Consider the following 21840-nt stretch of genomic DNA (forward strand, 5'->3'; position numbering starts at 1 on the left):
ATTAGCATGGCTAAAATGTTAAATGATGGAACCCACACAGTAGAAAGCGAGAACAAACTCTCAGATGGAACTGTAGCTTGCTTGGCTACCTCGCAGCTCACGCCTTCGGAGACAGCTCAAGGACCACGACTGATCGCACAATTATCCACTAAGATAATTTGTTGTCTTGGGGTTGCTTTTAAAACTGAGTTTTTCTCATGAAAGCTGAGGCTAGGGTTTCCAAGTTTGACAGGCTGCGCAAACAGCAGCGAGGCTTGAATGGCCGTGTTTATGTTTTACCTAACGGCGGGACAGCATGCGAGATTCAAGATCTCACACCCAGCCTGCTGTTCAGAGAGAAGAGGTGGGGAAGGGAAGCAGTGATTTCTGACAGAAAATATTCGCAGGCCACAGTCTCTAAAATCTCTCTCTGGCCACCAGGGGACACTGTTCCCTAAGCGTGCTCAGTGGAAGCACCCAGGCGCTAGGACAAGTTATGTCCAAGAAAGACCATCACAGTTCACATCAAAACAGTTCGATGAGACACGGAATTGAGCGGTCAGGTAGCGGGGTGAGATAACAGAAACATACAGAGGAAGTCCTCTGGCTTGAAAGCCATGAAGTTTCCAAACTGGTCTAGCTGAGGAAGGCACAAACTCTGGTGGGCTGTTTCAGTTGACAGGGTGGTTTTTAAAGTTTGATTACTTTCATTTGTTTAGGGGTGTGTGGGTATGTGGGTGCCATGTGTGGATGTCAGAGGAGAACCTGTGGGAGTCTGTTCTCTCCTTCCACCATGTGAGTCCTGGGGGTCAAACCCGGCCATCATCTCTGAGACATCTGCATGGCTCAACTTTGGCTATTCTGAAAAAATAAACTCTGTCTTCTTGTTGCCAGGGACAAGTATTAGTGCATTGTTTTGTATATGTAAGAAGACCCAAATACTTATGGTATATGACTGTAATAGATTTTGTTTTTGAGAGGCATTGAACCCTCAAAAAAAAACTACATGTCCTATTATTCTCTTATGTGTATAAAAATGGTTCTAGAAGGGGTTTTTATCAAGTTAGCAACAGTATTGTCAGTTGAAAAAGTTACAGACCACCATGCACTTCAGGCCAAATATGAGGCCTTTGTTTTAGCTAGTGACTGGGAGTGGGCGATTGCCACAAAGAACTCTTGAGCTCAAAGCTCAGGGCACAGCTTTTATGGAGGCAAAAAACAAAACAATGACAACAAAAGACAAAACCCAGAAGAACCGTCACATCATTATCAGGAGTAGGTCGGGGGAGCATGGTAACATTTGCTGAGGCTATACATTCAGAAGTCATTTTGGTTATACATCTGGGTCATGGTAAGGGTCATGGTAAGGGTCATGGTAAGGGTCATGGAAAGTCCCGGATGTATTGCCAAAGTGGACGTGACTGCTCAGAATGATCAGGGGCTGAAAAGCACTTAAGTGGGTACAAAGAGAAGTTAGGGCAAGACAGTCACTTCACAGTATGCCGTCTTGGAAGAGAGCTGCGATTGGGAAATGAGCTGAGAGAAATGCTACTTTTTCTGCACTTCTTGAATCTCATACAGTGAAGAATGTGCCTATTATATACATAATCTGTGTTTTCTAATAAGTTTTGAATAAAATGTGGACCCACATTGTGTACACACACACACGCAGGCAAAAACACTCATACATATTGTTAAGTTTAATTCTTGGTTAATGGGAATCTCCTGCTGCTGAAGTCAGAGTATGGACAGAAGCAACTCCAGGGGAGTAGGCTTGGGTTGGAGTCACAACTTGAATATCCCAGACTCTTTGGGTATATGGATGCCAGGGGCTGGAGTGATGCTTCTACCCCAAACACATAAAAAATAAATCTAAAAAAAAATTAAATAAAGTGAGCATATAAAATAGCCTAACTTAAGTAATGATACTTTAGAAGATATAAGAAGTCTGCATTTTGGGGGCTGGAGAGATGGCTCAGCTGACTCCTCTTCCAGAGGTCCTGAGTTCAATTCCCAGAAACCACATGGGGGCTCACAACCATCCAAAAAGAGATCTGGTGCCTTCTTCTGGTCTTCAGGCATACATGCAGAATATTCATACATGCAGAATATTGTATACATAATACAGAAGAAAAAAAGAAGTCTGCATTTTCAGTTGTCTAGAATGTATAGTGACTTAGACCAAAGCAAGTGCTCTACCACCGAGCTACATCTGCAGCCACTTTCCTTTATTCTGACATTTTGAGTCTAGGTTTCAATTAAGTACCCAGGTTGGACTTCAACTAGCTCTGTAACCCAGGAAGACTGTGAACTTGCAGTCTTGCCTCAGCCTTCCAAGAGGCTGGGATTAAAGGAACACCAAGTGCAGCTGCACAAATCTTTTGAAATAGCCGGTGGTTAACCCAGACATGTATTTACTTTTCGGGTTATTCATTAGCCTTTTTCAGCCAGCCAGACGTGCATGCAAGAATATTGCGTTTATCAAGGAAAAGGTGACAATAGGTTGGATTTGGTTATGTTTTATTATTTAAAAATTTATTTTAAAGTGTCTAAAAACAAGAATTTGTACATATTTGGGGGTACCATGCTGTGATAATGTGGATGGGAAAAGGTCCCCCGTAGAGTCACATATTTGAATACTTGGTCACCAGTTGCTGTTTTGGGGGATGTTGTGGAACTTATAGGATATGAAGGCGTGATGGAGTAAGAATGTACTGGGGACAGGCTTTGAGAGTCTGTAGCCTCCCCACTCCCAGCACCCTCCTTTTCTCTCCGTCTCTGTGTCTCTGTCTTTGTGCATGTGTGTTTCCTCCATGTGGATAGAAAGGTGATTAGCTAGCAGCTTCCTGCTTCAGCCCCCTGCTCTCGTGCCCTTCCTGTCATTATGGACTCTAGCCCTGTGGGACTGGAAGCCAGAAGTTGGCCACTGTATTTTGTCACAGCAACAGAAAGGGACTGATGTGTGAAGCTTTGATACATAAATACATCGTACAATGTTTAAGCCAGGTTAACCATAGCTCCACAAATATTTATCATGCCTATGGTAAAAAAAAAATACATTCAAAATCTTTTCTTCTAACTTTTGAAAACACACAGAACGTGATCACTATCCCTAGCACCCTGCCGTGAAGGATGCACACCTCTTCCTGTCATCTCACTGGAACTTAGACCCGTTCATCACCCTTTCTCCCTGCCCTCTTCTCTCCTCTCTCCAGAGTCTGTTAACCATAGTCTCGACTTCTTACACTCCGACTTGTTTGTCGTTTTCCTTTTGAAGTCTCACTGAACTCATTTCAGGTTTATCACCTCTGCTGCATGCCACTAAGTGTTAGGGAAAATTATTAGCTTTTTCTTTTTTTTTCTTTCTTTTTTTTTTTTTGGTTTTTCGAGACAGGGTTTCTCCGTGGTTTTAGAGTCTGTCCTGGAACTAGCTCTTGTAGACCAGGCTGGTCTCGAACTCACAAAGATCCGCCTGCCTCTGCCTCCCGAGTGCTGGGATTAAAGGCGTGCGCCACCACTGCCCGGCTTCTTTTTTTTTTTAAATCATTTTTAAAATGTTTGAATCTAAGCTCTCCAACTTGGCTTTCGGAGCTTTCATTCTGTGGCTGTCCGTTGGCTTGAACTTCACACAATGTAATTCAGCTTTAGTAGAAGGTAAAATCTCAGGACAAGTAGAGTCAAATAATCAATGAAATCCATGGGTTTTGGGGTAGGTTGATTTAGTTCTTCCACCAACCAGATTTTGTAAAAAAAAAAAAAATTGTGTATGTGTATGTGTGTGTGTGATGTACATGTGTTTATAGAGGTCGAAGGACAGCTTTGTAGAACCATTTCTCTCCTGTCCCCTTTCCATGGGGTCTGGTGATTGAACTCAGGTCATCAGGTTTATTTACCGAGCAGCAAACACCTTTACCTTCAGACGAGCTTCTCAACACTTCTTGCTTCCAATATCCTCATCAGAAAAAAAAAAAAGCAGCAAATACTTTCAGGTCAACTCTTTAAGTTTCTCATGGGGATTGTCTGGTTTAATCATAACATCTCAATGCAGTATTTGTTATTTTCCCACTATACAGATAAAGAAATGGAGGGTTAGAGAGATTAAAGCTTATTCAAGAGCAACCGCATAGTGACCGGCAGAGCCTGAGGTGGAGATCTACTTGTTACTATGGAGGCATCTTTGAAGAGATGACTTTTATATCACTTGATGCTTTTAATATGACTAAGAATTCGGGAGAATGGATTTCTAAGTTTTGCACTTATTTTACAGATGTTGGAATCTTGTTTACCTGTTCAGGTTAGACATCCCTAGTGTCTCTCCAGCAGCAGGCCTGCCTAGGAATGAGTTGAAGCAGAAACTCCCAGAGTTCACATCACAGGAAGCTAGAATACAAGGTGGATGATTACTCAAGGTTTTACAGTTGACTCTCACTGTTATCTCTGAGGAAACTTTTTTTTTATTAGTTAGAATTGGCTTGGTGAGAGGTTTTGTGTATACCCAGAAAACCATGATAGTGTAAGTGTATGGTTATAGTATCAGCACTGAAGAGATGGAAGCAGGAGGATCAGAAGTTCGAGGTCATCCTTGTCTACACAAGGATGTGAATATGAGACTACAAAAAAAAGCCTCCTCAGTACTCTGGAAGTCCAAAGGAATTTGCATGACTAGAGCTTTCACGCATGGCTTTTGGTTTAAAGTTGCAATGTTATATTTTGCTGCGCTTCTCAGGTATTTCACGATTGAGATATTTGTGGAAGAAAGTCTGGATTTGCTGCCAGGCATCCACCTGTGCCCTTGAGTGAGCCCTTGCCTCACCTCCATAGAACACTGCTTCACCCAACGCTGCATGCACAGAAGCTCTGAGAAGAGGGAAGTAAGGTGGGTCGATGCAGTGGCCAGTTTGTGGATAGCAGATTATCTGGGGCTTGCCTTTTCCATGGGCTTGTAGCCGTCCACAGGCTATATGAGCATAGGATTCACTCTTCCAGTTATGATCATCCAAGCCCACAATGAACAGGAGGGGTCCCTGGGCCCTTTCCAGTGGAATAAGACTTCGGTGGTGAGGTTCCTCCAGGGGGTTGTTCCAAATATCCCCCAAATCCAAAAGGCCTGACTCCATGGTCTTTTGTTTTGTTATGTCACAGCCGAGATCAGGAACAACGAGATCTTTGTAATACAGAGGAGCTATTGTGTTGGCCACACAGGCGTTGATAAGGACGGTGGCCGTGATGTTCCTTAGGAAAGCGGCCATCGAGAGGCACAGGTCACCACCTTTAGAGAAACCAAGAAGGCCGACATTCGGGCCTTTCACCTGAGGAGAGAAGAGTACAGGGTTCATGAGTGGAAAGTGTGCAGTGAGTTTATATTCCCCGAGTACCTGTCTCGGCCATAACTTCTTTGTCCTCCTTATTCAATACTCTACAAAATTGAAACGTGCCCGTTATAAACAAATGAATTGATTTCTGAGTTATACGCACCATCTGAAGTTTATAAAGAGCAGGTTAAGAGCACACATAAAGGCCCTTATCAACTAAACTAACGAACAAACTGTTACATATTTTCTCTATCTTGATGAATAGACCACAACTCGTTCTCTCTCCTCATCAGATGAAAGGCCCGATTGTCAGCCTTCTTGGCTTCTCCAAAGGCGGTGACCCGTGCCTCTCGATGGCTGCTTTCCTAAGGAACATCACGGCCACTGTCCTTATCAACGCCTGTGTTGCTAACACAGGTATTACTTAGGATGCTCTAATTTTGTAATACATCCTCTGTATTACAAAGATCTCGTTGTTCCTGATCTTGGCTGTATGTTTATATATGTTTATGTATGGATGATCAAGTTAAATTTAAACTCTTAGAACTTGCTGGGCGGTGATGGTGCACGCTTTTAATCCCAGCACTTGGGAGGCAGAGGCAGGTGGATAACTGAAGTTTGAGGCCAGCCTGGTCTACAGAGAGAGTTCCAGGATAGCCAGGGCTACACAGAGAAACCCTGTATCAAAACAAAACAAAACAATCTCACTCATAGTTCTATATTGATGTAGCAAGAAGAGTCAGCCATGGACCCCAGATCCTGAATCCCAGCCCACCTTCCTTCTCTTCCCATCACTGCTTCTTCTGTGCACCTTAAAGGGCCTCCATTATGTGTGGACACACAGCTTACATGTTTAAAGTTAGGTGCATGTGTTCTGGTCAACAAAGGGAAGAGGCAAGGCTTAGACACATGGTCAGAGATGCCAGCCAGAGGATGTGGGAGTTCCACACCCCCAGAGTGTGGTTAAGAGCATATGAGTTCCAAGCAGACAAGTTTCCTTGGCTCTTCAGGCTCCTCACCCCGTGGGAAAGAATCCAGCCAAAGGAAGGCCATTGCATGGTAATGTAAAACAAAGGTCCTAGGCCAGGAACCACTCTTGATCTCTTATTTTTCTAGGGCCTTATTTCCCCTTAATAAAACCATCACAATCCCAGATCACCTGGCTGGCCCAGAACTCACAGAGGTCCTCCTGCTACTCTGCCCAGCTCATTTAGGTTTTAATAGCTCTGCCTAGAGTTGTCCCTGAACTCCAGCAAAATGAGAGTATCTGAAGTCTTTACAAAACATCCTAACCCTTAACATTAGAACGTTCCGTACTCTCAGTTTAGATGGCAGCAAAGGTTTGTTCCATTCCACTTATGTTCACGGAAAATATCTACAATAAATTTTCTGCTATCGGATACTTTATAAAAGCATAATAATTGTCTTAGTCAGGCAGGGTTATAACTCCTGTGATAAAACGCTATGACCAAAAGCAACTTGCAGAGGAAAAGGTTTATTTGGCTTACATTCCCACATCACAGTCCATCATAGAAGAAGTCAGGACAGGAACCCAAACAGGACAGGAACCTGGAGGCAGGAGCTGATGCAGAGGCCATGGAGGAGTGCTGCTCACGGCTTGCTCAGCCTGCTTTCTTATAGAACCCAGGACCATCCGTCCAGGGATGGAACCACCCACAAGTGGCTGGGCCCTCCCCCATCAGTCACTAATTAAGAAAATGTCCTACAAGTTTAACGACAGCCCAATCTTAGGTAGGCATTTTCTCAGTTGAGGTTCCCTCCTCTCTGATGACTCTAGCTTGTGTCAAGTTGACATAAAACTAGCTTGTACAATAATATTCATCACATAGCATGTATACAGTGTTCTGCCTGTATGTATGTATGCCTACCTGCCTGCTATATAGAAGAGGGCACCAGATCCCATTACAGATGGTTGTGAGCCACCATGTGGTTGCTGTTAATTGAACTCAGGACCTTTGGAAGAGTAGGCAGTGCTCTTAACCACTGAGCCATCTATCCAGCCCATGGCTAGTGGTTTCTTAGTGCAGTGCTTTAGAGTTATGGTAGTTAGGAAAGAAGCTAAACAGTCAAATCTTAAGAGATAGGAAAGATGGGTAGAGACAGGAATAGTCTTAGCCACTGCTGAGAAACTGCTTGGCTCTCCCTTTGCCTCTCTAACGCCCAGCGTCCTGACAAGGCTTTTGGCTCTGGCCTTGAGTCCCCTCCCCTCTCCTCCTTTGTATTAAGGACAGCACTGGGCCTCACCTTTGGATGCTGCAGCAGAAAGGCCACGGCTTCTTCAAAGTACTCCAGGTGCACATCACTCAAATATTCAGGGAGGTCTTCAAATCTGAAGTAAGCCAGAGCAAGTACAGCAAAACCGTGCCCAGCCAGGAGGCTGGCTCGGTATTCACACAGCCCACCGCCGGTTCCAAATAAATCGATGATCCCAGGGAACCTCCCCTTGCCTGCAGAGCACAACACAGCACATCACAAAACGACTTAGCTGCTCAAAAGAGATTTGGGGATTCAGATTTTGGCAATTAACAAGAAAAAGTCTTTGAAGTCAGGGATGCAGTGGCTGGGAATATTTGAGAATCAGGAAACCTCCTACTTTATTTATTTGGAGACATGATCTTACTACATTGTATACAGTGGCCTTGACCCTCCTGCCTCTGCCTCTCAACAGGGGAATTACAGATGTGTGGCACCACATCTGGCTTTTTTTTTTGACAGGGTCTCATTGTGTAGCTCTGGCTAGCTTGTAAGTCACTATATAAACAGACTGGCCTCAAACTCACAGAGATTTGCCTGCCTCTGCCTCCTGGGATTAAAGGTGTACACCACTGTGTCTGGCTGGCTGTTTTTAATAATCTGCAGAGAAAAGTGGAACAAAATGTTTCCCCCCCAGAATTTGTCATAAATAATAACAAATAAAGTTTAAAAATAGCACATGTCTGCCAACCACTTTTTTCAGTTTCCTCGGAGAGTATCTGCGAATGCTCTATATGTTCACCCGGGGTTACTAAAGGGTCTTCTCCTCTCCTTGTCATCTTTTCTACTTTTAAAGAAGGGCACCCTGCACCTGCCAAGTTGTTTTGACCCCTGAATATTTATATCTACTGTTTCTTTTGCTGATTGTGCTATTTTTCTCTCTCTCCTGACTTTGACCTGCTCAACTTCTCAGTTTGCCGACTTCACTTTAGGTTCGACCCCTTCCAGACAGTCTTTCCAATGTGTCCGCAAGGCTGAGTTGGATTAGATTGTGTCAGATGTGTTCTCCCTGGTGCCTTAGCCTGCATGTCCTTCTCTGAGTACCTGCCACACTGGATTCTCTGGATAAGAGTAATTTCTATTATGCTATAAATTTTGCCCCAAATTTTGGTAGATCCTGTCTTAGTTTCTTTTTCATTGCTGTGATAAAATCACGATGACCAAGGCAACTAATAAAAGAAAGGATCTAGTTTGATGCTCACAATTACAGAGGGTTGGAATATATGATAATCGTGGGAGGGGCTGATACGGGAGCGTGGCAGCAGTACTGGAGCAGTAGCTGACAGCTCTTTTCTTGATCCACAAGCACAATGTGGAGAGAACGGAGAATATTGTTGCCTTTTGCAGCCTCAAAAGCCACCGCAGTGGCACACCTCCCTCAACAAGGCCACACCTCTTAATCCTTTCCAAACAGCTCTATCAACTGGGGACAAGGCATTCAAATATAGAAGCCCATGGAGGCCATGCTCATTCAAACCAGCTCAGGTCACACAGTAAACAATGAAATTTTCTTTTTGTTTTTCTTTTCTCATTCTCTTTTTTCTTCATTTCCCTCTTGTTCTTTAAGTCTCATGCAGCGCATGCTTGCCTCAAACTTGCTTGGTAACCCAGGATCTTTTTTTCTTTTTAAATATTTTTATTTATTTATTTATTATGTATACAATATTCTGTCTACATGTATGCCTACAGGCCAGAAGAGGGCACTAGACCTCATTACAGATGGTTGGGAATTGAACTCAGGACCTTTGGAAGAGCAGGCAATGCTCTTAACCGCTGAGCCATCTCTCCAGCCCCGTAACCCAGGATCTTGAGCTCCTGATCCTCCTGCCCCTGCCTCTGGGGTGCTGGAATTTCAAATGTATGCCAACACACTATTTAAATAATTTACTTGGAAATCATGTTGTTTACTTGTCCTTACTGAAAGACTTTATAACACTGTGGTGGTTTGAATAGGATGGGCCCCAGAGGTCCATAAACTTGAATGCTTTGTCATTAGGGGGTAGCACTATTTGAGAAGGATTAGGAGGCGTGGCCTTATTGGGGGAAGCATATCACTGGGAGTGGGCTTTGAGGTTTCCAAAGCCCACACAAGGCCCAGTGTTGCCCTCTCTGCCTATGGACCAGGATGTAGCTCTCACCTACTGCTCCAGCTCCTGCCTACACGCTGCCATGATCCTCACCATGATGATGGACTAAACCCCAGAAAAGGTAATCAAGCCCCCAATTCAATGCTTTCTTTCAGAAGAACTGCTTCGGTCACGGTGTCTCTTCACAGCAGCAGCAAGGTGACTAGGATGACTGAATCAGTCAGGGTGATTTACAGAGCTCCTTCTAAAGTCGTGTGGAAGTCTCCAGAAACGGAGACAGAGAAATGGAGTAGGACTCCGTTCAGGTTGCAGAGTTCCCGTTGTACCAAGCAGTCTCTAGTTCAGGTTAGAAAGTGCTGTAAGAAGGAGGCACATTCTCTTCCTTTGTACAACCACCACCACATTCAGTTTCAAAATTCTGTGTACCGCCGTGACTCTAGCCCTTTTCTGTGATTGGAGGGGTATGCCAGTGACTGCCTTTCCACTGTTTACATGGACTGCACCCTATTCTCTCAGACCAGGGTTTGTCAGCATCAGAACAGCATCCATGTCTTAGTTAGGCTTTCCATTGCTGTGAAGAGACACCCTGACCATAGCAGCTCTTTTAAAGGAAAACACTTAACCAGGTGGGTTACAGTTCAAATTAGCCCATTATTGTCACGGTGGGAAGCATGTGGCATGCAGGTAGACATGGTGCTGGAGAAGGAGCCGACAGTTCTACATCTGGACCCACAGTCATCAGAAAGAGACGCGGAGTCACGAGGCCTGGCTTGAGCTTCTGAGAGCTTGAAGTCACTCCCTAGTGATGCACTTCCTCTAACAAAGCCACACCTACTCCAATAAGACCACACCTCTTATTTATGGCAGCCATTTTTATTCCAATCACCGTAATCCACTTGTGTATGTATGTGACGTGCATGTGAGTATTTGAGCGTGTGTGTGAATGTGAGTGTGCCCTGATGTATGTGTTGTAGGGCCTAGCTATGACAGGCTCATCAGAGACTACTCAGGTACCACCCAGGAACAGACTATACAAAAGAAATACCTAATGTTCCAATTGTTGCAGATAGGATCACCAGATGGACCTTAGCCCAGCACACCCATCTCCTTTTCACTAGGGCACCCCTAGGCAAATGTGTGTGTGTGTGTGTGTGTGTGTGTCAAAGATCAATATTGGGTATCTTCCTCAATAGTTCTTTTGTTGTTGTTGTTTTGAATCAGGATTTCTCTGTGTAACAGCTCTAGCTGTCCTGGAACTAGCTGTGTAAAACAGGCTGGCCTTGAACTCATAGAGATCCACTTGCCCCTGCCTCCCAAGTGCTGGGATTAAAGGCATACGCCACTACTGCCCAGCTTCAATGGTTCTTCACCTTACTTTTGGAGACTAGTTCTAAACCTGGAGCTCACCGGCAGGCCGGAATGGTATGCTAACAAGCTGCAGGAATTCTGTCTGTTCTTCCAGGCTGCGGTTATAGGCATGGAATATGGGGCCCCGCTTTTAACATGGGTCCTGAGGGGCTGAGTACCTGAACTCGAGTCTTCATGGTTGCCAAACAAGCACTTTGCCAATTAAGCGATCTCCCTAGCCCACTGTATCCATTTGGAACAAGATAGTTTGTTCTGAGGCTGTTCAGTATTTGGACCCTACCAGCTAGATGGGAACAGCGTTTCCTGCCTTCATTTTTGACAAACAAAAATCTCTGCAGATATTGCTAAATGTCTTCATGGACGGGCAAAAGTCACCCTAGGCTGAGAAGCATCTTCAGCTTGTTTACAGTTGGGGAGGACTGCCAGGGACATTCATATGCGTTTTAATGATTAGGGTACATTGTCTTCATTTGTGGGTGTAAGGATCTTTGAAAGTTCGATGTGAAAGGAGACCAAAGTCACTATTACGACAGGCATAAGTTATTGATTACATCGGTACTTCAAATGCACCCGCACTGCAGCATTTAGTGGATTTCAATACTCTAAAGTTGAATGCCCTCTTCAGCATAAAGCTGAGGTATTCACGGTGCCTTAAGGGATGAGACTTGCTACAAAATTTTCCATTTAAAACGACTGGCAGGCTTTGGAATGCGGAAGTACCATAATTATGTGACTGTTCCACCAGGTTTATGCAGGAACAGAGATCAGTCTAGGCTGAGAGCACAGACCTGGGGGGCTGCTCACCTGGAGGCAGGAAGAGCGTGGCGCGCACACGGCCCTCGCGCACGGGCACGCGCCGCACTCCGGGAGCCATGAAGTGACGCTCGTGCACAGTCCGCGCCAGCAGCCGCCCGCCGTCGGGCTCGTGGCCGTCCAGCACCTCCAGCTCCACCACGAAGGGCGTCTGCACGTCGCGCTTGATCAGACGCCAGAGCGGCCGGTCGGGCTCCATGGCCCAGAGCAGCCCCATGGGCTCGAGCCCCGCGAAGCTGCCGCCCAGCGCGGGCGCGCGCGCCAGGTCCAGCTCGCCGTGGGGGTCGGCGCGGTAGCGCGCGTGGGCGCGGAAGAGCCCGCCTTTCTCGTCGCGCAGGGCGGCGCGCAGCGTGACGGGCTGCTCGGGGGCCAGGCCGCGCACGGAGATGCTCAGCGGCTCGTCCCAGCAGCTGCGGCCCGCGGGCTCCAGGCTCAGCGTCGCCATTATGCCAGGACTGGAGCTGGAGCCAGACGCCTTGGGGAGCTCCACGCGAGTCCGGAGCGGAGCCTGGCCTGCTGTGGAGCCGTCTTGGTCGGTCTCTGGGAGGTCCCAAGCCGTCGGTCGCGTTGCTCAGGGAAAACAGAGACAGAAAACGGGCTGGTGTTTGCAGACTGACAGGGGTGGTCAGAGTAGCGGTGGGGCCAAGTCAGGCCACGAGATTGTGCTCACGTGGATTGGTAGTGACAGGAGGTGAAGAAGGCAAAGTCCGGTCCTTGCGTAGATTAGGTAGCAGTTTTTTGTAAAAGCAAACAAACAACTCCTACTTTCATTTTAGGCTACTTTTGCTACTCTAGGGAAATATGTAACGTTGGATAATTTATAACAGATTTTTTTGGGGGGGGGGGGTGGTTTCAAGACAGGGTTTCTCTGTAGCTTTAAAACCTGACTTGGAACTAGCTCTTGTAGACCAGGCTGGCCTCAAACTCACAGAGATCGGCCTGCCTCTGCTTCCCGAGTGCTGGGATTAAAAGCGTGTGCCACTAACTGTTAGGAATATTTCCTAAAAATGTTAGGAATATTTCCTAAGCGAGCTCTCTGACGACGCAAAAATTCCCAATCAAAACAAGCCAAATTAAGAAATATCCAGGTTTAATGGGAGATCTGCGCTCTCGGATGGCCCCGAGGGGGAAACCAGGAAGCCACAGGAACGAGAGAGACCCCGGGAGGAAGAAAGGGGGACCACGTGTTCTTCTTTTGGGGGATCACTTAAGTACCCTGGGGAGCGGTCCCGACCCCACTCTCAGGGAAGGGTCAGGACTGGCCTGCTGGGATTTGAAGTCCAGACCAGGCCTGGGGGCTGAGATAGATGCCAGGGACTGGGGCCTAGGCTCCCAGCCTAACACTAACGCCTGGCAATAAAGATATTTCTGATAGTTTTGAGTTCTGGAAAGTCCAAATTGAAGTGGGAAGACAGTATTTAGTCACATGTCATTCGCTAGCGAAAAGCAAACAGCACTCAAATTTGGGTGTAATGACCCAGAGACAGGAGGATCATTATAATTCAAAGCCAGCCTGGGATACATAGAGAAGTCCCATTTTAAACAAACCCACAGACAAAGCATGCAAAAAAACAAAATGGCTAAACTCAGCCTTCAAAGAGAAAAACTAAAGATAACCCACACCTGCTATAATCCACTCTGTTTACCAGCACAGAGTCCTCTCTAAGTTTCTACCTACCAGTGGTTAATTTTCTACCACACAAGCTTTGAGAGACACTTTGAAACATAGCAAACTACATACGAGAACAGGTCGATTGTGTAAAGAGAACTTATACACACAATCGTGTGGTCATGTCCTTATAAAACAAGATCCAGGCTGGGCCGTGATGGTGGCGCACACCTTTAGTCCCAGCACTCACGAGGCAGAGGCAGGCAGATCTCTGTGAGGCAGAGGTCAGCCTGGTCTGCAGAGCAAGTTCCAGGACAGCCAGGACTGTTACACAGAGAAACCCTCTCTTGAAAAACAAAAACAAAAAAAGAAAAAGAAAAGAAAAGGACAAGATCCAAAAATGGATCACTCACTACCAGACGCCAGGAGCCACTCTTTTGCTACAGACATTTTTTTCTTTCTAAATGATAATTATTTTAGTCAGGTTTACATTACAGCACTGAGATATCCAGGATAGTAATTTATGAGGAGAAAATGTTTAACGTTTCTCTAATCCAGTCCAAGGTCTGGGTATACCAAATGGCAAAGTGAGGTCCACCTATGTCTACATCTACATCGCAGATTAGAAAGAAAGACATTAGGATTCCACAACTCCACTCATGGGCACACTCCCAGTGGCCTAAAGATCTTCTAGAAGTCACCACCTTTCAAAGATATCTCTCTCTCTCTCTCTCTCTCTCTCTCTCTCTCTCTCTCTATCTCTCTCTGCCTCCCAAGTCTTGAGATTAAGGGCATGTGCTGCCACCCCCACCCAGCTTCAACTAGGAATATTTGAATTTTTCTTTTCATCTCATTGTGAAGCCTTTTAATCTAAAATTTTCTCTACATATCAAAGGCATCATTTGTGACACTGTCCACTTGACGTTATTATTGGTGCCTTGGGTATTACTGCTATCTCATATAGGTTTACTCTATCACATACCCCAAGAACTTAGGACGAGCAGAGTCATTGAGACAGTCAGCTAAGCACGCTGTGCCATCTGCTGCTGCTCAGGTTCTTTTTTTTTTTTTTTTTTTTTTTTTTTGGTTTTTTTTTTTTGGTTTTTCGAGACAGGGTTTCTCTGTGGCTTTGGAGCCTGTCCTGGAACTAGCTCTGTAGACCAGGCTGGTCTCGAACTCACAGAGATCCGCCTACCTCTGCCTCCCGAGTGCTGGGATTAAAGGCGTGCGCCACCATCGCCCGGCTCAGGTTCTTTTTTAACTGAAAGAGATAACACAGAGAAGACTAGCTCCATTCCAGTTCTCATGGCCTACCTTTGCCAAACGTAGGGCATAAAACCTTTATCCTATGATTGGATGCAAAACATCTTCCTGTCATGTTTCTGCTCAAGACATGTTTCTGTCTGTAAGTCCCTAGGAAATTTTATCCGATTTACTTCTGGAACCGTCTCTTTCTTTCTTTGGTCTCCTGGCATCTACCCTGTTTGGCTTCAGTTCTGGTACATCAGAGACAGGTTTGTTGAAACACACTACATGCCTTCTGAGTGCAAATGACTTGGAAGCTTTGGTGGGACATTTCCTTTTCATTATTTCCGTTATCCTAAATTCAAGTGAAGTGAACCTTACAGTGTCTCAGAGTTTGTCCACCTCAGCTACCACAGATCTGTAAGGAAAACAGGGTGTGCTTTGTAATCGTCCATGCCTCGATTTTTACAATATATTTTCTGCATGGTAATCATTAGGAAAAAATCCTAAGATCATCTTATTTCTTTTTTCTAAATTGATATACAGTATTCTCAGATACCAAGTGTGAGCATGCTAGTGAGAATATTTTTTTTATTGATTTTATTGAGCTATGCATCTTTCTCTGCTCCACTCCTTTCCTCTCCCCTCCCCTTCAATCCTCTCCCATGATTCCCATGCTCCCAATTTACTCAGGAGATCTTGTCTTTTTCTACTTCCCATGTAGATTTTGCTCCAACTTCCAAAAACTGAAAGATTTACTTCTACTGTGTTCATTATAGCTGCTCCAAGGCATTCACTGGGGGTTGCCTACCTGGACCTCCAAACTGCTATGATTTATGTACTTGATATAAAATGGTGTGGAAGTGGCATGTAGTCTGAAAAATCTTTAAAACAATATGATCACATCCAGAATATTTATGTCCCTAAGTGTAACACTAGCTCTGCACAAATAGCTCCTAAACTGTTACATAGTGTCTAAGGAACAATGGCCGGAATAAGTTTCAAATAATTCAACCCATGGGCAGTGATAGAGTCTGCCATGTGGATCTCACCAACACAGACACAAGGGGCCACTGCACATGCTTTCTTGTGCAGCAGTTACAGATTTATTTACAGTCATCTAGCACATAGTTACTGGACCGCGTTATGTAGCAGGCACGGCCAGGCCATGTTGCTCACTTCTCCTCCTATAACTGGAGTTGTCAGTCACATGCTGTGCCGGGGAGCAGAAATGCTCCTCAACTTCTCAAGTTTCTTTAAAACCACTGTCCTCTAAGGGAGAGTGGGAGAGCTCAGCAGCTGAGAGCTAGCCTACCATGCATATGCCCTGGGCTCAATCTTCATTGCCATAAGAAGGTAGGAACCACTGTGTCCTCAAATCAATGAGGACTCAGTCCATAAAACCTTTGGGGGTGGGGAAACTCAAGACTTTATTAAAGGAGAGAAAAATACATGCACATCCTAACAGTGGCAGACTTCTCAGGAGGGATCAACATCACAAGTGTCACTACTCACAAAAAAAAAAAATCACAGTTTTGCTGGGATTGTTCTCACTTCAGAACCCAAATGTTTGTGGAAGAAAGTCTGGAGGTGCTGCCATGCATCCACCTGGGCCATGGAATGAGCCCTGGGCTCTCCCCCAAAGAGGACAGGCATGTTAAAATTGGCATGTAAGGAAGCCTTGCACCAAGGAAAGTAAGGGGGCTCAATGTAGTGCCCTGCTTCTGGGTAGCAGATGATCTGGGGCTTCTCCTTCCCATGGGCCTGTAAGCGTTTGGAGATCTCATTCGCAAAGAATTCACTCTTCCAGTTGCGGTCATCTTGACCCACAAGGAACAAGAAGGTGGAGTCAGACCTTTCCACAGGGATGATGCTCTTCTGGTCAGGGCCTTCTAAAGGGCAATTCAGGGCTTCCAAAATATCTCTAAGGCCATCTTCGGTCACTCTGATTCGATTCATGTTAATGCTCAAAGGGGGCAGGGTCTCATTCTTGTAGTGCAATGTTCCAGCAACGTTGGCCATAGAGCCATTGATTATGACAGCCGCTGTAATGCCTTTCAGGAAAGAGGCCATGGATAGGCAGAGGTCAGCCCCTTTGGAAATCCCCAGCAGGCCAATTCCTGGTCCCTTGACCTAAGAAAGAGAGAGAAAAGAAAGGGAATAAGTGCATCTAGAGGGTAGGGCAGTTAGTGGTGCCAACCTAGGGATGGAGGGTGGCCCTGAGCCTGACTCTCACTCTGCACCATCCGGGTTTTGAAAGGTGATTAGGTCTCTTCAAATCCTTAGTGGTGAGATGAGTGCTAAGTGGTGAGACTCAGTGCTAAGTCCCACAGTGTAACTAGTCTTTCTCTGTCCCACCTGCCAGCTCCCAAATAACCACACAGAGATTTCTCGTTCATTATAAATGCTTAGCCTCAGCTTAAGCTTGTTCCTTCCTAACTAGTTGTTATAACTTACAGGAAGCCACATCTTTTAATCCACATTCTTTTACGTGACTTGGATACCTGTATTCTGTGCTTGGATACCTGCTTCCTCTGTGTCTGACTGGCGACTCTGCCTTTCCTCTGATCCTATAGATGTCACCGTCCCAGAGTCCCACCTAGCCTCTTCCTGTCTAGCTATTGGCCATCCCACTTTTTCTTAAACCAGTCACATAAACAAATCTTCACACAGTGTAAAGGCATATTTTGTAACACCATAGTCTACATGAAGCTTGAAATAAAAAAAATAACAGGTACATTCCTGAGCATGAATTTGTCAAAGGAAGAATGTGGACAAGTCAGGAAAGCCTTTTCTTTCTTTATTTATTTATTTTATTTTTATTTTTACTTAAAAATAAAATGTCCATCTCCTCTCCTCCTCTCATTTCCCTCCCCCTCCCCCCAAAACTCTTCTTTTCATCTGTGATGTATTTACAGTGCTGGGCACTACATTCCCATGAGTTTATGATCATTCAGCAAGCATCACAGTAAACTGAGGTAAGATTCTGGTTATGTGTAAGAGTTCAAGATGCATGTACTGGAGAAGAGGGAGATGCTTCAAACAAAAAAATTTCTTATTCAAATTAAGAATTGTTTTTTAAAAGAGGGTGTTTAGGGAAATAAAACAGTTTATTCAAAACCACTGACAGGCTTTGGAGAGTGGGGACAGGGTTATTGAAGTTACACAATTTCATGTTGTAGAGCCAGGCCATGGGTCTATGTGGGACCAGTGAGAAGGCTTTCATTGTAATGTTTACAACACCCTAAGCTCCCAGACAGCAGCTCTTCTGCCTCTAACAGGCAGGCAGGCTTTGCCCCATGCACAGGCAGGCTCTTCCTGCCAACACTTGCTTCTGCTGTTCTTCAGGCATGGCCTCTTATATCCTTGTTCACACTGAATGATTTTCTTTCTTCCACAGCCATCCCTGCCTTGGCCCTGGTCTTCCTCACTTTTAGCCCCCTATAACTCCTGTATTGTTTCCCAAGTGAATGACATTTATCAGTTCATGGTAGGTCCTGTTGCAGGGACTTATGAATCATTTAGTGCTCAGAACAAAACCAAGGGTGGAGACACACTCATGCAAAACAATAATGCTGCTAAGGGACCCACCTTTTCTGTGGTCCTGAGTCAAGTAAGATTGTTTTAGATTGTGTGTGTGTGTGTGTGTGTGTGTGTGTGTGTGTGTGTGTGTGTGTGTGTGTGTGTGTGTGTTTTTCCCTGACTATGTCTGTGTGTGCAAAGCTACACTCAGAAGCCAGAAGATTGACTCCTACTTCCTGGAGCTGGAAGAACAGGCAATTAGGAGCCACTTGACCTGGGTGCTGGCAACCCAACTCTGGTCCTCTGGAAGATCAGCAAGTGATCTTAATGGCTGAGTCACCTGTTCAACCTGGTATCTTCCACTATGTGCTGAATGTGCCTGTGTCCCAGCAGGCTCCCTTTCTAGCATACCACAAGACCTCGCTTTGATCTGATATATTTCATCCTCAGACTGCTTGACCAGATCAATGCCCTGAAATATCATCCAGTTCACAAATTTACTTTGATTTATACTTTGAAAATGAAGATTTGATTGTCTCACAATGCTTCTTGGTGGGTGGATGTTTTAGGACCATAGTTTCTAAACCAAAAGACAAAAATAACAACCAACCTGAGGGTGACTGAGCAGGTAGTTCACAGCTTCCTCAAAGTACTCCAGGTGGAATGTGTGCATGCTCTTGGGGAGGTCATCGTACTTATAATAGGCCAGAGCCAGGACAGCAAAGCCCTTCCCAGCCAGCAGACTAGCCCGATACTCCAGAAGGCCACCTCCAACTCCAAAAAGGTCTATGATCCCAGGAAAGGGTCCATTTCCTTAGGAAAAATAAAAAACAAAGCCAGTAGTCCTCAAATGAATTTAAGAATTTGTTTTTTTTCATGTAAACGGGAGCAAGGAAGAGAAGTTAAAGGAATCCAAACCTCCTCTCCTACTCAGGGAAGACCTCATTGGATATTACAACAGAGGGGCCCATAGCTTCTGAGTGACAGGAGAGGGAGAACTATTTTCTGATATCTTTATCGATTGCTTTCTCACATCTATGACTTGTAAATATGTTTTTTTTTTGTTTTGTTTTTTTTTTGTTTTTCGAGACAGGTTTTCTCTGTAGCTTTGGTGCCTGTCCTGGAACTAGCTCTTGTAGACCAGGCTGGCCTCGAACTCCCAGAGATCCGCCTGCCTCTGCCTCCCAAGTGCTGGGATTAAAGGCGTGCGCCACCACCGCCCGGCTTGTAAATATGTTCTTACATAAATCATCCCAAATCTGTTTTTGATGCCTGTAGTAAAAATATGATCATTTGATCTCTCAGCTATTATGAAATGAAAGTCCTCCATTGGTATACCTGTAAAAAATCTTTAAAGGAATTCTACATCTTATATAATGTCTGTAAATTCTGTCCCAAGTTTGTAATTTTTTATAACATTATTTTAAAGGTTTCTTATTTTATGTGAAACAATGTTTTTTTCTTGCATGCTTATGTATAGTACTTGTGTGCCTGGAACCCAAGGATGCCAGAAGACATAGTCAGATACCGAGAACTGGAGTTACAGATAGTTGTGAACTGCCAGTGGGTGCTGGGAATTGAAGCCATAGTCCCTACAAGAACAACCCATGCTTTTAACCCCTGAGCCATCTTTCCAGAAACATAATTTCTCTGTGTATCTTTGGTTGTCCTAGAACTCACTCTGTAGACCAAGCTGGCCTTGAATATACAGAGATCTGCCTGCTTCTTGTGTGCGGGATTAAGCACATGTGCCACCACACCCAACTGAGATGTGCTACAACATCTCACAGGCAACAGGAAGTGGACTGAGTTACTAGGCAGTATCCTGAGCACTGGAAACTTCAAAGCCCACTCCCACTTCCTCCAACAAGGCCAGACCCACTCCAAGAAAGTCACACCTCCTAATATTGCCACTCCCTCTGAGATTATGGGGCCAATTACATTCAAGCTACCACACCTGATATTAGAATTGGAAGGAAACACTGATGCCCATGAGGAAGCAAGAAGTAGAAGAGGACTTTGAGGGACAGCCACATTGCCATCCACCACAGTAAGAGTGAAAGTAAGATATACAGAAGTAAGAAAAGGAGAAAGCCCAGAGACAAATGGTAGACAGGGTTAGAAAGGGCCAGGCCCTGAACCTGGCTCCCCGAAGGAGGGCTGCTCACCTGGAGGCAGGAAGAGGGTGGCGCGCACACGGCCCTCGCGCACGGGCACGCGCCGCACTCCGGGAGCCATGAAGTGCCGCTCGTGCACGGCCCGCGCCAGCAGCCGCCCGCTGTCGGGCTCGTGGCCGTCCATCACCTCCAGCTCCACCACGAAGGGCGTCTGCACGTCGCGCTTGATCAGACGCCAGAGCGGCCGGTCGGGCTCCATGGCCCAGAGCAGCCCCATGGGCTCGAGCCCCGCGAAGCTGCCGCCCAGCGCGGGCGCGCGCGCCAGGTCCAGCTCGCCGTGGGGGTCGGCGCGGTAGCGCGCGTGGGCGCGGAAGAGCGCGCCTCTCTCGTCTCGCAGGGCGGCGCGCAGCGTGACGGGCTGTTCGGGGGCCAGGCCGCGCACGGAGATGCTCAGCGGCTCGTCCCAGCAGCTGCGGCCCGCGGGCTCCAGGCTCAGCGTCGCCATTATGCCAGGACTGGAGCTGGAGCCAGACGCCTTGGGGAGCTCCACGCGAGTCTGGAGCGGAGCCTGGCCTGCTGTGGAGCCGTCTTGGTCGGTCTCTGGGAGGTCCCGAGCCGTCGGTCGCGTTTCTCAGGGAAAACAGAGACAGAAAACGGGCTGGTGTCTGCAGACTGACAGGGGAAGTCAGAGTAGCAGTGGGGTCAAGTCAGGTCACGAGATTCTGCCCACGTGGATTGGTAGTGACAATAGGTGAAGAAGGCAAAGTCTGGTCCTTGCGTAGATTAGGTAGCAGTTTTTTTGTAAAAGCAAACAAACAACTCCTACTTTCATTTTAGGCTACTTTTGCTACTCTAGGGAAATATGTAACGTTGGATAATTTATAACAGATTTTGTTGTTGTTGTTGTTGTTGTATGCTTTTGTTTTTTTTTTTTTCAAGACTGCGTTTCTCTGTAGCTTTAGAACCTGTCCTGGAACTAGCTCTTGTAGACCATGCTGGCCTCAAACTCACATAGATCCGCCTGACTCTGCTTCCTAAGTGCTGGGATTAAAGGCATGTGCCACTAACGCCTGGCAATAAAAAAATTCTGGTAGTTTTGCGTTCTGGAAAGTCCAAATTGAAGTGGGAAGGCAGTATTTGGTCACATGTCATTCGCTAGCAGAAAGCAAACAGCACTCAAATTTGGGTGTAATGACCCAGAAACAGGAGGATCATTATAATTCAAAGCCAGCCTGGGATACATAGAGAGGTCCCGTTTTAAACAAACCCACAGACAAAGCATACAAGAAAAAAAAAAAGGTCAAACTCAGCCTTCAAAAAGAAAACTAAAGATAACCCACACCTGCTATAACCCACTCTGTTTACCAGCACAGAGTCCTCTCTAAGTTTCTACCTACCAGTGGTTAAGTTTCTACCACACAAGCTTTGAGAGACACTTTGAAACATAGCAAGCTACATATGAGAACAGGTCGATTGTGTAGAGAGTTTATACACACATTGTGTGGCTATATCCT

At 45.7% G+C, this 21840-nt stretch overlaps 2 protein-coding genes across 5 annotated transcripts in view; both read right to left on the reverse strand.

The window, feature by feature from the left end:
- Positions 1-12738, reverse strand: part of LOC142835297 (dynein axonemal light chain 1) — a 41588-nt gene extending 28850 nt beyond the window's left edge. Inside the window, exons 1-3 of one of the 2 annotated variants that reach the window (XM_075948740.1) lie at positions 11825-12738; positions 7557-7759; positions 2483-5288 (exon numbers count right to left, since the gene is read on the reverse strand). In XM_075948740.1, the coding sequence (XP_075804855.1) occupies positions 4683-5288; positions 7557-7759; positions 11825-12278 (1263 nt within the window). In that variant the 5' untranslated portion in view covers positions 12279-12738 and the 3' untranslated portion in view covers positions 2483-4682. Of the gene's footprint in view, positions 1-2482; positions 5289-7556; positions 7760-11824 lie in introns of those variants that run through there. The other variant, XM_075948742.1, reaches the window with a different exon arrangement.
- Positions 12739-15123: 2385 nt separating this feature from the next.
- On the reverse strand, positions 15124-21070 carry LOC142835035 (acyl-coenzyme A thioesterase 5-like). Of its 3 annotated transcripts, none has more exons than XR_012907713.1 (4): positions 20378-21068; positions 18820-19022; positions 16127-16820; positions 15124-15439 (listed from the first exon to the last, which is right to left on the reverse strand). XR_012907713.1 is itself a non-coding variant. In XM_075948137.1 (4 exons), exons 1-4 carry the CDS (start codon positions 20829-20831, stop codon positions 16238-16240), a joined length of 1116 nt encoding a protein of 371 aa, XP_075804252.1. In that variant the 5' UTR covers positions 20832-21070; the 3' UTR covers positions 16093-16237. The 3 variants fall into 3 exon arrangements, 2 of the variants coding, with proteins under 2 accessions (XP_075804252.1, XP_075804250.1); XM_075948137.1 differs by lacking the exon at positions 15124-15439 and having other exon boundaries at positions 16093-16507; positions 16632-16820; positions 20378-21070; XM_075948135.1 differs by lacking the exon at positions 15124-15439 and having other exon boundaries at positions 16093-16820.
- Positions 21071-21840: the final 770 nt, after the last annotated feature.

The sequence above is a fragment of the Microtus pennsylvanicus genome, chromosome 14 (genome assembly GCF_037038515.1).
Source record: "Microtus pennsylvanicus isolate mMicPen1 chromosome 14, mMicPen1.hap1, whole genome shotgun sequence".
NCBI classification, from domain to species: Eukaryota; Metazoa; Chordata; class Mammalia; order Rodentia; family Cricetidae; genus Microtus; species Microtus pennsylvanicus.